The following is a 14,140-nucleotide window of genomic DNA, read 5'->3' as shown; positions in this document are numbered from 1 at the left end:
TGATTGATAGGTCTACTTCATTTACTAACAGTTAATTTGTTTGTTTTGAAACACTTTATCTACTACTTTACCTAGTCTGGCCTATGCATATTTATAAGCTGTGAAGCACTTTCATCAAACCAAAGGTCGGTTTCATTAAATCAACATTATACTGTAAAATCACATAGGAAAAACAAAAAAGTACCAATTCAACAGTGGAAAAAGTACTACCTACAGATGCACTACACAGTTCTTTGATTCAATGCAGCAGTCTAATGCTGTACGTAGTGCTCTTTAGCATTACATTTAAATAAACAACTAACCTTAAACATTAAGTTTAAAACAATCGTGTCTTATTAAATATGAATGCTTGCAGGCCAGCTAGTAGCAGCATAGTTTCAAATAAAGCATAAATTACTACTTTAAAGCTTCAGTGAAGAAAATAATTGGAGCTTCAAACCTTTAGGCTAATCTGGACATTGGCACACAGCTCAAAATACAGTGCATCTCACAGTCTCTTTTACAAAAATCCCTTTCATATCTCCTGTTAGCTATAATTCATAAGTCTATAAAGCTTGAAGAGAACAACATAAGATTGGTGTGCCAAAACTGCATTTAACCCATTAAATGTGGATAGATGCCTAAGTTGTCTTTCCAGTTAAAGTCTATTACGCATGCTAAAAAAAACTTTTCTTCCTATTCAGGACATTAATAACGAATTACAATTTGACCATAGAAAGAAAGAAAAAAACAACCCTACTATAAACTTACTATTTATTTGAATATCTTATGGAGATCTATTTAAAAAGCACACACATTTACAAGTGTCTTTAAAATATTGTCATGTGCCTACACATATTGCACAAATGCTTATTGGGTGCTTATTGGTAAGTACACATATGTATACATGTACGTGGCAGCACACAATTTCAGAATAGTTGCTCAGACTGGGTTCTGCCCAGGGTCTTCTCTGGCCTAGATGATGCTTCCTGTTGCTGCCTTCCCCAGCAGCCCTCTGCCTCCCTGTGTTCAGTGACTGATGACTGATCCATAATGCTGATCAGATACTCTATCTGAGATATAGCAGACCTTTTCGGGAGAACTGTATGCCAAACAGGTTTTATCCTCTGAAGGGGATATGCAGAGGAGTCAAAGAAGAGTGGGCAATTGGGCTTAGCTGTGCTGCTTTGAAGGGAGTTCAGAGGTAGGAGGTCCCTGTCTGAGTATGAGAGAGCCTGCAAAGAGGACAAGCCACCAGAACTGCAGTGACATCAGGGAGTATAAACTGCTGTATTAGGGTCAGAAAAATCACTGTGCCTTGTGAGCAAGAGCACCAAGCCTCTTACTACAATATACTTGGAAAAATAAAGGAAAACCTCATCTCAGCAAGAAAGAATAGACAGGGAAAAGAGACATAATTATATATTGTGGCATGGCTAATTTCTACTTGCTTCTCTTTAGCTTATGCTTTAATAAAAGTAGATTGAGTTTCGGTTTGGTTTCATAAAGTATTGGTCTCCATATACTGGCCATCATCTCTCTCAACTGCTGAATAAGCTTTCTTACCGGCCACAAGTGCTGCTTGTGACAAAGACAATTCAACGTAATGAGAATGAACAATACTGAGCATAATTCAAAGTGAAGAAATCCCAGTGGGGATTTATTCAGTGCTTCCTCTTGTTGATTAATGTTTGTCATAGTATTACTGTTACCAAACACCACACCAGAAACCCAGAGGTCTAATTCTCTCTATGGAACACCTATTGAAGTAAATTGAAATGGCCGTATTCTTCAGGAGAAAACTGGCCTCTGAAGGACTGAACAGAAAAGGATGACGTAGAACAGAAGAGAGAGAGAGAGAGGTGCAAATGAGAAGGTTAATATAATTGCACATCCCTATCAGTGTTGCTAACGGGAAAACACAGTATTTTCTCAAGTCAGTAAATCCAGGAAGAAAACAACCCTCAAGCACTTTTTCTAGCCTTCAGTTTAGAAGCTGTCTGCAATCTTTTCAAGCATCAAGACTATTATTTATATGGACAGTCACAGCTAAGCCTACAAAGACTGACAAACATATAAACTGATAAGCTTAGTGTGCCTGTAGTCCTAATTAGGACATCTCATACAAACTGCTAAGCCTTATCACTTTCTCACATGCTAATCAGTCTATTTTTAACCTTACTATCTTCTGCAAAGGAAATCATATTCTAGATAGCAAGGATGCACTATTTTAAATTTACATTAAAATTACATTACTACTGTAAAAATTTGTCTGTTTTTCTTTGATTTTAAAATATTTTGTTAGAACTTCAAAAGCGACATCTGTTTTGAAAAGCAGTAGAATTTGCAACCATTCAAGATCCCTGTTACTTAATGGAACTCATTAAACACAGTTTCTACCCAGTTAACACAGCCAACAGAATGAGCATCCCGAGGGCTTTTGAGAGTACATTGATATCTCAGAAGCTGATGAACACTGGAGCTACTTAGTATTTGGATGGAGGATTCACCAAAGAAAATTGTTAACTATTAAAGAAAATAAGACCAAATAATGCATGCTAATAAATTCCACTTGAGATGCTGAAGCTGACAGTTAGAGAAAAAAGCTCATATAAATACCTCAACAATAACTAAATCAAAATCAAAAAATTAAAAATTGATAAAAATTAAGTAACCTTACATTTAAATTTTCTTCTGAGTACACAGGCAAAACTCACTGTTTTTTTCAAAGTTCACTGAGCTGCACACTAGATAATTCTTTTCAAAAGAAACTTTTAATATCCAATTTATTTCACAGTAAAAATACTATACCATTTTCTACCATTTTTCCTTGTAGCAGTTAATACACACTTACCAGTCTCCTTCTTTCATATAATGTTTTGTCAGCAGAGATAAGAAGTTACAATCTACTTTTGACAAAAGAAGAAAAAAAGGATGCGCACCTTTTACATTTGGAGAATTGTGTGTATTTATGCTCTTGTTAAGAGCAACCAAGTAAGTTTTAACACTGCAACCTCCAAAAATCAAACATTCAGCAGAGCTACATATACATTACAATTACCTTGCCCTGATGGTCGTGTTTCATTTCCCAACCTCTTGGCAGCTCCAGCTGTTTGTTAGCAAACATGTTTAGGAAGCCAACCAAATCACGATTATGCTGGTAGCGCTCAAAATGGTGGGTGTCCCGCCGGACTTTGGTGATCATGTGCTTCAAACACGTGTTATTTGTAAACATGCGGTAGGCACTCTGAAAAACACATTAACAAAAGTACGTAATTTTGAAAGACAAAATTTCTTTTTACTACAAAAAGACATTTCCACCATAAATAAACGATCTTAACCCTTAAAAATAATTTCCAACTAAGCCACACCAATAAAAAAATGGTCCTCTTTCTGCGGTTTTGGAATAAGTGTTCAATATTTCTTTTTTTACTTAATATATATGAACTTCTGTTATTGACTGATTTCAGCAAAGTGTGAAATACTCTATTTCGGACTCCTTCTACCACAGTCTTGTCCCTGGAACTGTGAAGAATCTTAATTGCTAAAAAGTAGAGATTTCATAGATATTCTCTGATTTCTGGAGTAAGAGTCAAATGCAGCCACAGAACACTGTCATAAAGCTGGTAAGATTTTCTGCAAGATAGACACATATATCCTTGTAGAAATTTTCACAACTCTATATAAATATTGTTTCCACCTACACATTTTAAAAATATAAAAAATGTGGGGAAGAACCCATTAATTGCATGCCCATGTGTAATGTATCTAATAAAACTGAAATAGAAGAGTAAAATGAGAGCACTAAGGAACAAATAAAACTTTAAATAAAAGGGAAAATAAACAGTTAATACCCTTTCCTCCAAAACAAGATCCCAGACAACCAGAAATCAAGTCTTTGTCTCAGGATTAGCAATAGACAGAAGATAAAACATAGGCCCTCCAATTGCACTGTGCTGTTGCCTAAATCACTCTGCTCTCCTACCTCTACTCCCTGGTCAAATGTCTTATTCACTTCTGCCCTATTTCAAATATTGAAGGTAAAGCAGTGCAGACCAAGCAGAATTATTCAGCCACATTCAGGCATGCATACATGTCAAAATTAAATTAACACCAACCAGTAATTAAAAAAAACAACACTGGATTACTAACAAGTGTGCTTGCAGACAATAAATTATTCATCCCATTGCTTCTGTTTATACTATACACCCCATTATGCAAAGGAAAAAAAATACTGAAACAACTATATAGGAAGAATCACTGAAGTACAGCGAAAATAGAAAACATATATTAAGATGTCATTTTGTTTAGTGTGATCTCTAATACATTTTGATATAAACCAGGCAATCTGGGGAGTATACACAATCCCATGAGCAGCAAAAGGACCTTAAAACAGAAGCTGCACTTTTCATTCTGAGAATTGTCTGTCACCCTCTGCAGAGCACAGTAAGAAAGCTATTGTTTCAAATAAACAAGTGAGCTTGGTATCCTAAAAAAGGATGAAGAGTTGAGTCAAAAATAAAAATTGTAGTAGGTCTAATACCAACTATAGCTATCTCTGATAGCTCACCATTTGCAAGGAATGATATGAGCATTTGAATTTATCCTGCCTCCCTGGGTACTATCAGTACCTTAGTGTCAAACACTGAGTAGTCTCTTGGCATGCAAGACATCCATATATATAAACGCGTATTTATGTAAGTTTTTTTACCTGTACAAACTATACTCACAGGGTTAGAATGCAGCACTGTAAAGAACTCTGGGCTGATAAGAAATTTCACAGGGGGAGACTGGAGCAATAAAGTAAGTCTGGATCTGGAGGTAGAGTGAGGCAGCACATTCTCTCTTCGAAAATCTAAAAGCAAAGTGAATGACAAAGACATCCACTAATAATCATTACCAAAACACTACTGCAAACAGCTACATTAAATGGATTCACACAAGAAAGAAAAGCACTGTGTATACAATTATTTCAGACTTATTACATGTTATAATTGCTCCTGAAATGTTTTTAATATAGCACTGATGATCTTGAAAATATCAGAACTTGAGTTTACAATCATTTAAAATAAATAAATAAATTCCAATCATTTGTGTTCCCAAGCATGTCCATATATATAAATTGTAACAAGGTCCCCATGGCAAACCTATGAATGTTAAAAGGCCTTTAACACTATTTACTTGATACTCTCAGAATCATGTTGGGGGAGAAACATGAGGGGTATACAGCAGTTTCAACAATGTACTGAAGAATAGTTACCATTTAAGTTAAAAAAAAAAAAAAAAAAGGTACACCAAACGAGGTTCCATTGAGATCTGTATGGGTCTGGTCCCATTCATTACTTCTATTAATGACTCAATAGGGAGGACAGAACTTACTCCCACTAGGAGATGCTGCAATAGCTGGACAGCGGGATGGAAAAGATTCAAAAACCACAGTGACACATTATAAAAATGAAAAGATCTATGTGCAGGTATGGATAATCAACTGCACAAACACAGGATGAATAATCAGTCTTCTATGCTGAAGATCTGCACACAAAGGTCCAGGTGTGATTTTTGCAGATCAAAGACTGAACATTGGTGGTTACTATCATTCAGGAAAAAAAAAGGAATAATTATGTGTAAGAAGTTTTGTCTGTAAGACATAGGAAGTTTCCAGTCTTTTCAGTACAACAGTCACAGACACATTTAGTTTTCTGAAATATCCCTAAGGAGCTGCAGACTAACTGAAGACAGTCCTGAGTGGACCAACAAAATAAGAGATCTAACAAGAATAGGAATAGTCTGTTTCACAATGTTACAGAACATCCACTGACTGTATACAGTAAGGACACGTTAGTTGGAATTTGGCAAGGATGGGTTAGGTGTAGCTCATCCTATCTACCTTCACCAAGGAAATGAAATAGGTGACTGCTCAAAGTCCTTTCTAGTCCTATATTCTACCATTTCAAAATGTAGCAGCCTATAAAAAAATATTTGTAACCCAGACCACACCATTTTATACTTTCTCTGCAAATGTCTTGCCTATATTTTTACCCAGTCAGGCACTGACAGAAAAAGGCTCTAAATCTCACATTCATCTCTTCAGCACATCAAACAGGGTGAGCCATAATCTTCAAAAGTAGACAACAATGAAAACAAATGGCAACCCAGATTTTCAGGGGCAGAAAGTATGTTCTGCCTTATGTCACTAAATAAATCATCTACAGGATGAATGCTCCATTTAGCAAGAAATAAATCCTTTTTTTTTTTTTTTTTTTTTTTTTTTACCTGCATTAGAATGGTGAAAGTCAGTTTCCTCTCCAGCTCCATCCACTGCATTTGTATGCTCTTCAGGCCTGTCATTAGTCATTGTTCTGCGGATGCTCTGGTACCTACAGTTAGAAAACTATACTTTATATATAGTATATGGTAACTGTGATCCATCTCCGGTTCCGAGGGACTCTAATAATGAAGTCGGGCTTGCCCTTCTTTTCTGCCTTGTAGGTTAACATACACTAATCTCTCTAATTTCAGCATTAGGAGCCTTTTGAATTTCTGAAAACCATTATCAGGTATTTTTGTTTATCCACATAGCTGTTGAACACAGGTGGGATATGAAAGCCTTAGAAGCCCACGTGCAACATAAAAGGAACAGTCACATAAAAATAAATACATATGGCCAGCTGCAATAGCAACTGGGACCCAGTATTCATTGTTCAGTCTTATCACAGTGAATGCAGTTTTGTAAGCACACAATTCACAAGCAACAATGGTAATTCTTACCGGCGATTCAGCTGTTCCATTTGCTGTATGGAATTTGACCGCTGGAGAATCTGTGGGGCTGGGGGAGCTGTGGGTCGCTGCCACGTTGTCGTCCTGTTCACATGGTCCACATAAAAAATTCGTCCATGGCTGTCAATTCGAGCTTCCCAGTCTAAGTAGCAATAAAATACTGTTAACTATGCAGGTGTTTGGTTTTATTTCTGTATTTATTTTAGCTCTTTGTAACTGAATCTAATGTTCCAAGTTTCCATTTCTCTATTACAGGATGACTTCAGCACAGAACTTTCTCACTGAAAGGCTAAGAGGCTTTTCCCTGACTGTATCGCATAAGTCAAACTCCCTGTAGTAGTTTAGGTTCTATGGAATCCATATGTAACTAAAAGCACTTAAAGATGAGATGAAAACTACTTCAGTAAGCCAATGCCTAAATATCAAAAACCTTGCAAACCTGTCACTGTTTTTCCCCAGCTGATAGTAACAGTAATACTGTCAACCTCTTGTGCAAGCAGTAACTATAATGCTGTCCCAGTTTTGGTTTTGCTACAGAAACTATGGAAAACATTAGAAGTCTAGCACTAACCATTACGGTCTGTTTGATCTCTGCAACCAGTGTTACAAAAGACCAGAATATGACATCCCTAACTATTAAAAAATAGGAACCATTGCATTTATTAATAGTACCTAGCATACAGTCAGGTTGAAAGAAAGAAGATAGCAGCATGAGATCACCTGAATATAGTATTTCTTCTCTGTCCATATTATACACGTGATTTTGCATAAAATGTGCAAATCATTTAGCATGTCACCAGCTGAAAAACAATCTTTAACAGCTCAAAAGGTTTTTAGGAGAGACTTTCTATATTTCAAGTCGAGGTGGAAACATCAGTCCCTGCAGTAACATTCAAAAAAGCACTGGCAGGCAACCAATTCTAAATGACCGCTGCTCGACGAGGAAAGAGGGGATAGAAAAATCCTGACAGCAGAGAAGGAAAACTAAATTCTACTGTAAACTGTTTAGTACTGACAGCCTTAAAACCTCAGGCTTTGTTACTGCATGTGTATTATGACTTCTGTCAACAACTGAAGGCAGCTAAGCAGCTCGCTGCACTACACTGTAGGGTGAGTTGACTCACAAAGAGGTTAAAAAAAAAGTTCTGAGATAAACTGAATGTATCATCTCTGCAAGACTGCTGTGTATTTTAGCTGGCCGCAATGCAAATTGTTCTTCTATCTTTGTGGTTCATAATCAGAACAGCCTATTAGTGATTAGAGTATTATTACTGTAAACAAGAGCTATGTAGGAAAGTAAACTTGGAGTAAGAACAGAAAAAGAAACACCATAGTGTAAGAATAAAGAGAACTGTTTAACAAACAAATTACAATTCCAGGAGAAAATAAGTATGTTGATGTCATCTTTCTCCAAATCCATAAGCAAAATCCAGAATTTTGTACTATATTGCAAATTAAAAGTTCAAAATAAACAAAATTGCAACGATGCAAAGGTTATGGATTCATCAATGTACTTGCTATACAAAATATAATGCATTTCAAAGTTACTCCACAAAAAGAAAAAATAATTTAATTTCTATCTCAAAAAAGCAAACTGAAACATTTCAGCATTCTCTGAAAAAGTTTCTCCCCCCAGAGACAAAAAAAAAGATTGGAAGAGATGATTCTGTGAAAAGTTCAAATTAATAAGCGGTATCTTTCTGATGAAATAAAAATACACGTTTCACCATTCCACATAGATTTCAAACCCTTAAATGCTGTATAACAGCTGAGATTTTTCTTGTAGTGATGTCTAATTCCAACACAGTCACCATTTCTGTAATGTGTTCTTGAGACAGAAAGAGCAGCTTTGCCTGCGTTCGTCTTTAAATAAGCAAGTCTGAATGCTTGTGCAATGTGTTCTAAAGTAAAGGACTTCTATCAGTGCTGTGATGGACAAAAAAATCTTCCTTTAGTCAAACTGTTGTTGGTCAAACATGTTACAAAGGACTTAGCTTGCTAAATTGTGAAATTTTAATTGATCAAGGGTGAGCCTTCAAGCTGGTATTTGTTGATTTTTCCCCAGGAATGTAGGAGTTTTAAATGTTACATGTTCTAGGCAGACATACTAGGCATATTCTGTTCTAGAGACCTGTTCTGGGCAGAGCTTTGGTGAAGAAAATGAATCTAGGCAACAATTAGTATTTAGGATTTCATTCATATTAGCAGACAAATGATTAACATAAACTTGGCATTGGGCCTTGATTTTAAAGGATTGGTGCATGTACAACTATGTAAAATCCCAGCAAATGTCAGAGATCTTAGAATTCCACACAGCCAAGCCTTTTCCATGAACATTCTAATAGTTTTTTCCAAGTAGTTATTGTATCGTTTGCTTCTGAAACACAAAAAGCAATCTATGTACAAACCATGGTGCTACAAAAGCTGTATCTATGCATTTCTAAGTTATTACACCTGATCTTCCATAACGTTCTCTGTCTTCAGCATGAAAAGTGATAAAAATGCAAATGAACTATACGTCTCCCAGGCATAATTTTGTGAAAAATAATTCTGGGTTATTGAGGTGGCAGTTAATTAACTTTGGGATCTGTGCAGAGGACTAATTTGTTATATGCACTGCTTATAACAGAATCCTCAGGGAGCAAAATCTTCTCATCATCTGGCATTCCGATACGTGATTCTATCCATGTTCTGCTGTCAGGCTCTTTACAGCCACCCTATCCAATTACACAGCAAATGCAGTCCCATTTCACACAGCGGAATAGAATCTATTAATTGCACATTAAATACCTGAATTCCTGGCTTCTTCAAAATCATAGAGCTTTGCCACTGAGTTCACTGGGTCTGATTTTTTTCTTTTCTAAATCCATGTTTCCTCATTAGCCATGTAGCTTTTTTCTGACCCTCCTTTCTCCTTTCTTTAAGCATCTAAGACTAAATAGATCACCACTGCCCACGTTTAATAAAGAGTGTCAGTCCAAAAACTGTGAGCAATGTGTTTTCTGTATGTATTAAAGAAATGACAATTTCTCAGTCAATTTAGCTCATCCAACAATTGCTTAATATCCAGATTTATTTTAATTCAAATGCCTTGACACAGCCTCGGAAAATGCAAGGAAAACACAGACACCTTTCATGTAATCTATGAGCAGAGAAAGATGTTAGATATTTCTTTGCAAATCATCACCATATATGACATATTCATAGATTTCAGTGTGCTTGCTATCTTTCCCTCAGAGCATGTCACATAGCATATCACCTTACCTCCCTACTCACGTGCACTGCCTGTTGAAAAGGCAGCATCATGCCTTCCTAATTTCTCTGCAAATTTCACTTAGCAAGTCTGTATACATCAGGTATAATTATCATAACATATCCTCATAGTTTGCAGACTGAGCACAATGCCTTTCACGAAACAGCACTAGACTTAATCATCATCCTTCCTCATTAAGAACTTCTCAGTTGTTCATTCTCAGTTCTCACATTTAAAAATGAAACATAATGAGATCTCAGTAATGACATCTTGGCAGCCTAACCCACAATTAAAGTATGAAGAACCTCACTTGGTGGCAGAGCTTCATCCACTCTCTGGTACCGGCTAACATCCTGACGTACCGAAGGCAGCGACCTCAAGGGCTGATGGCCATTGGCTTGAGCACCTAGAAACAAAATGCCCACAAATTACTTTTCGGTCAATGTGGGGAAACCATAATGTTGCCTCTGAAGAGAACAAGACACACTAAAACTTCTGCAGGACTATGACATTTTAGGATATATCTATTAATCATCTGGCTTTTCTGGCAAAATAAGTCATGTCTACGGATCAGGGTGATTTCTCTGGCATACTCTGCAGTCCTGGTCCTGGAAATGTTACCTCTTGGGACACGATGCATCCACTTGTGACCAATGAAAGCCAGGGCACTAACAGTTGCATGTGCCTGAGTCATATCCCACCAAGGGACATGGGCAAAGCTACATCCACCTGGCCACCACAGAAATCTGCTCTAACTGTCCACTGACGTTCCTTGCTGCAGCAATATTGATTAGCAATGTATGGTGTAATCTGACACCTAGCAAAGAGTCTTAAATGTCTAGAAAATGATGTAAAAGAATGTACTGACAGCATTTGAAAAAATTCCAAAATTATATTTCACCAGGATAAATAGAGTAGATAAGATTAACTACAAACATATGCAGAACAGCATGGACTTCAAAGATAGGGAAATGAGCTCTGAACTTCTGAAATGTTACAAAAAAAGACGCAGAAATCCAATTTGATTGCACCCACTTAATTAGATCCACTTCAATCTCTGTAGAAAGAGAATGGATGATCCATTGCAAAATGTGCTTGAAAAAAATCTGCAATGGACACATTTCTATTTTCTGTGATTTTAGTGAGATATGAAATCCTGAACTGCTAAAATAACTTTATAGATGGGAGAAGTTTTATGGTCTTGAGTAATGCAGTCTTCTTTTCCCATGGTTCCAACTGTGCTAGGATGTGTCCATACATATAAGTAACTGCAAAAGGTAAGATATCAGCCTGAAACATGACTAAAAAATTATCTAGCAAGCAAGGTAACACTGTGAAATTCTTTTCTTCACACTCCTTCTCAATACTCTCTCAAGAATTAAAATATGTCCTATTTCAAAATAAACATGTCTTGGATATTTCAGTTTTGGTATTTTTGTTAAATCAAAAATCCCAAGTGTCTCTCAAACAAAGAATTAAGTCTCACAAGAAGAAAACCTTTGAAAGATAATGACATTGATAATTTAAGATCTTTACTTTCAGATGTTCATTTTTAATTAATTTCTACTGGCTGCAGAAAGGTCACTTATTAGAGTGCCTCCTGCAGTTGTTACCTCCAGTAGCTCCTTCAACCTGTGCTGTGGCACCCTCACAAGCTGCTTGGGCTCCTTCCGTTTCTTCATCCTGAGACTGGCTATTGGCAGCTGCCGCCTGCAGACTTCTTCTTTGCCAGATTTCTTCTGCTTCCTCTTGGTCTTGTAATTCACCTGCTTCAGCCTCCTGTACTTCCTCCTGAGGTAACTGTACTGCAGGCAAAGAGCCCGAAGTACTTGCAAAGTCTTGTGTTTCAGCAGCTGGCTGAGTTCTAGCCACATCAGTGGCACAAGCTCCCTCTTCCTCTTCCTGAGGAGAGAAGGTGGGAGTCTCAGGAAACCTAGCACTTTCAAAAGAACACCGCATTTCAACTGAGGAACGACGCACAGTTGCACTTTCGTTGCAAGAGCTGTCTGCCCCTTCCACATCGCTCTCCCCTTCCTGTCGGGTACTAGCCTCACTGACACTTTCCGTGCGAGCAGGATCACTCTGCTCAGTTTCTGATGACAGCTGGGAAGGTTCAGACCCTTGATCAATGGATTCCGTTTCACTAACACCCCTTCTGCTCCCAGCAGCAGCATCGGCAGCTCCTGCATCTGTACTGCTAGGAGGCTGCTCTACCTCCTGAGCAGCATACGACCCTCTGCCAGCCTGCTCTGCTGGTGTTTCACTTTGAGAACCTTGTGGACTTTCCCCTTCTGCTAACTGTGATGGTGGAAGCTCTGGGAGACTCTCTGGCTGGTCATCACTTGAAGGCAAAGGAGCTTCAGAGGCTGAAACATTTTCATTCTCTGCAGGCCCCTGTGTTACCTGATCTGATGAGCAACTTAAACCATCTCTTTCAACACTTCTTGTAGCACCATTAAGCATTACCAAACCACCATCATCTTCCAAGGAAGATGGAAAACCCAGGTCTTGATGTAGCTCATGTTCCTCTTCATCCGAGTCAATGTGAAGCATCGCATTAAGTCTTGTGTCAGTAGGGAAGCTACTCCTCAGTTTTGGGGAGGCTCCACGTGGACGTTCACCAGAGGCAGACGTCCCAGGTCTGGGATGAGCATTGTGTTCTATTGCATCCAGATAGTCATTTAGTGAGTCCTGGCGACCTCTTGTAGGTGATGATCTTGAAGCACCTGAGGTTATCTCATCCTGGTCTGTTTCCAGAGTTGTACTAGTCCTTAAAATATGTCTTTGGATTGTTTCTCCAGAAGATTCCTCAAGGACTGGCCCATTGGAACACACTGTGGATGTATCGTGATGTCCTGTTGGCATGTCCTCATCATCAGAGGGGCTCCCCAAGTCTCCATTTACAGAGTTCACTCCTAGCAAAGTGCCGACTGTTTCTGGTGATGCATCTGCAGAGACACAACAACTGAATGTGAAACATGTAATGCATAGACAGTTCATTATATTTTCCCAGCATCACAGAAGTGATACATCACATCTTTCAAGATGTTGGCTTATTTCAATCAGACAAGTAAGTGAAGAAAATGCAATTAAAACAATACAGGCATCTACATCATTATAACAGCAATCACAGAATTTTCTCTGTATAAGTCTGCCCTATTTTATAGGTCATAGAAAATTTCACAGGCATGGAATATTACTTTAGAGGACTCCTATTTTGCTTTCAAAAGACAAAGCATTGCCAAGCATCTTGACAAACTGCCTGCAAAACCAGCCTCACAAACAAGGAACGGGTTTTCTACAGCATCTCTCTTATATGCAGAAGCAGGATTTATACAAAACCAGTCACTGATGCCAGCTGTCCTTAGCAGCATGTAAACCCGCACCTGAGATCACATGAGCAATCACAAATTGTGCATTGATACACAATTCTATACACAACAGTTAGTTTGAATAAACTTAACAGACTTTTCCACTGTAAAGAATGGGAATCTACCTAAGCAAAGTTCACAAAATATTAAATACGTTTTGGTATGAAAAAAACGCCTAATAGACACGTGTATCTTTATAACCATAACAGGTAATTCTCAGTCCTGTAAAAGGGGGATAGGACAGAGTGATCAGCATGGACACAGAGGCAGAATCTTACTTGCAACTGCTCATCTCAGCCAAAGGTAGCCAAGGCACATGTCACAGAGTGAGAAGAAAGAATTAGATTCCCTCATCAATCCCATAAAATGAGAATCATAAGCACATTCATTTAAAATATATCTAATAAATCGGGAAAACAATAGGATAAAAAGAAAAATAACAGAATAAATGTTGGTGTTTTGGAATTACTATCTCCAAAGCCATATCTGAAATACCTAAAATATGAATCCCACTAGGAAAATCTACAGTAGAGGGGAGTTAATGGGGGAGTTAATTTTCACAGAAAATGTTAGAAACATAAATACATAGAAATTCTCTCTATACAACTATCTAGGGATTCAGATCAGTGACAAAGTCTCACCTTCATGAACTGAAGATGTGATTTCCACTTTGAACTGGAGATAGCCACTTACATGATCAGCTGGGAGCCTTCTGCCAAGATTATAACTGAGAATCTGGTCTCTGCAAAAATAAATATAC

At 37.7% G+C, this 14,140-nt stretch overlaps 1 protein-coding gene across 14 annotated transcripts in view; it reads right to left on the bottom strand.

The window, feature by feature from the left end:
• Positions 1–14,140, bottom strand: part of HECW2 (HECT, C2 and WW domain containing E3 ubiquitin protein ligase 2) — a 195,047-nt gene that overhangs the window by 44,475 nt on the left and 136,432 nt on the right. For all 14 annotated transcript variants that reach the window (XM_040562668.1, XM_040562667.1, XM_040562669.1 and 11 more), the window contains 7 exons: positions 14,022–14,122; positions 11,623–12,957; positions 10,320–10,415; positions 6,748–6,898; positions 6,253–6,356; positions 4,710–4,834; positions 3,041–3,226 (listed from right to left, as the gene is read on the bottom strand). In XM_040562668.1, the coding sequence (XP_040418602.1) occupies positions 3,041–3,226; positions 4,710–4,834; positions 6,253–6,356; positions 6,748–6,898; positions 10,320–10,415; positions 11,623–12,957; positions 14,022–14,122 (2,098 nt within the window). The remainder of the gene's footprint in view (positions 1–3,040; positions 3,227–4,709; positions 4,835–6,252; positions 6,357–6,747; positions 6,899–10,319; positions 10,416–11,622; positions 12,958–14,021; positions 14,123–14,140) is intronic.

Source organism: Cygnus olor, chromosome 6 (genome assembly GCF_009769625.2).
Source record: "Cygnus olor isolate bCygOlo1 chromosome 6, bCygOlo1.pri.v2, whole genome shotgun sequence".
NCBI lineage: Eukaryota > Metazoa > Chordata > Aves > Anseriformes > Anatidae > Cygnus > Cygnus olor.
The sequence above is the reverse complement of the archived record's forward strand: the minus strand, read 5'-3'. Positions and strand labels throughout refer to the sequence as shown.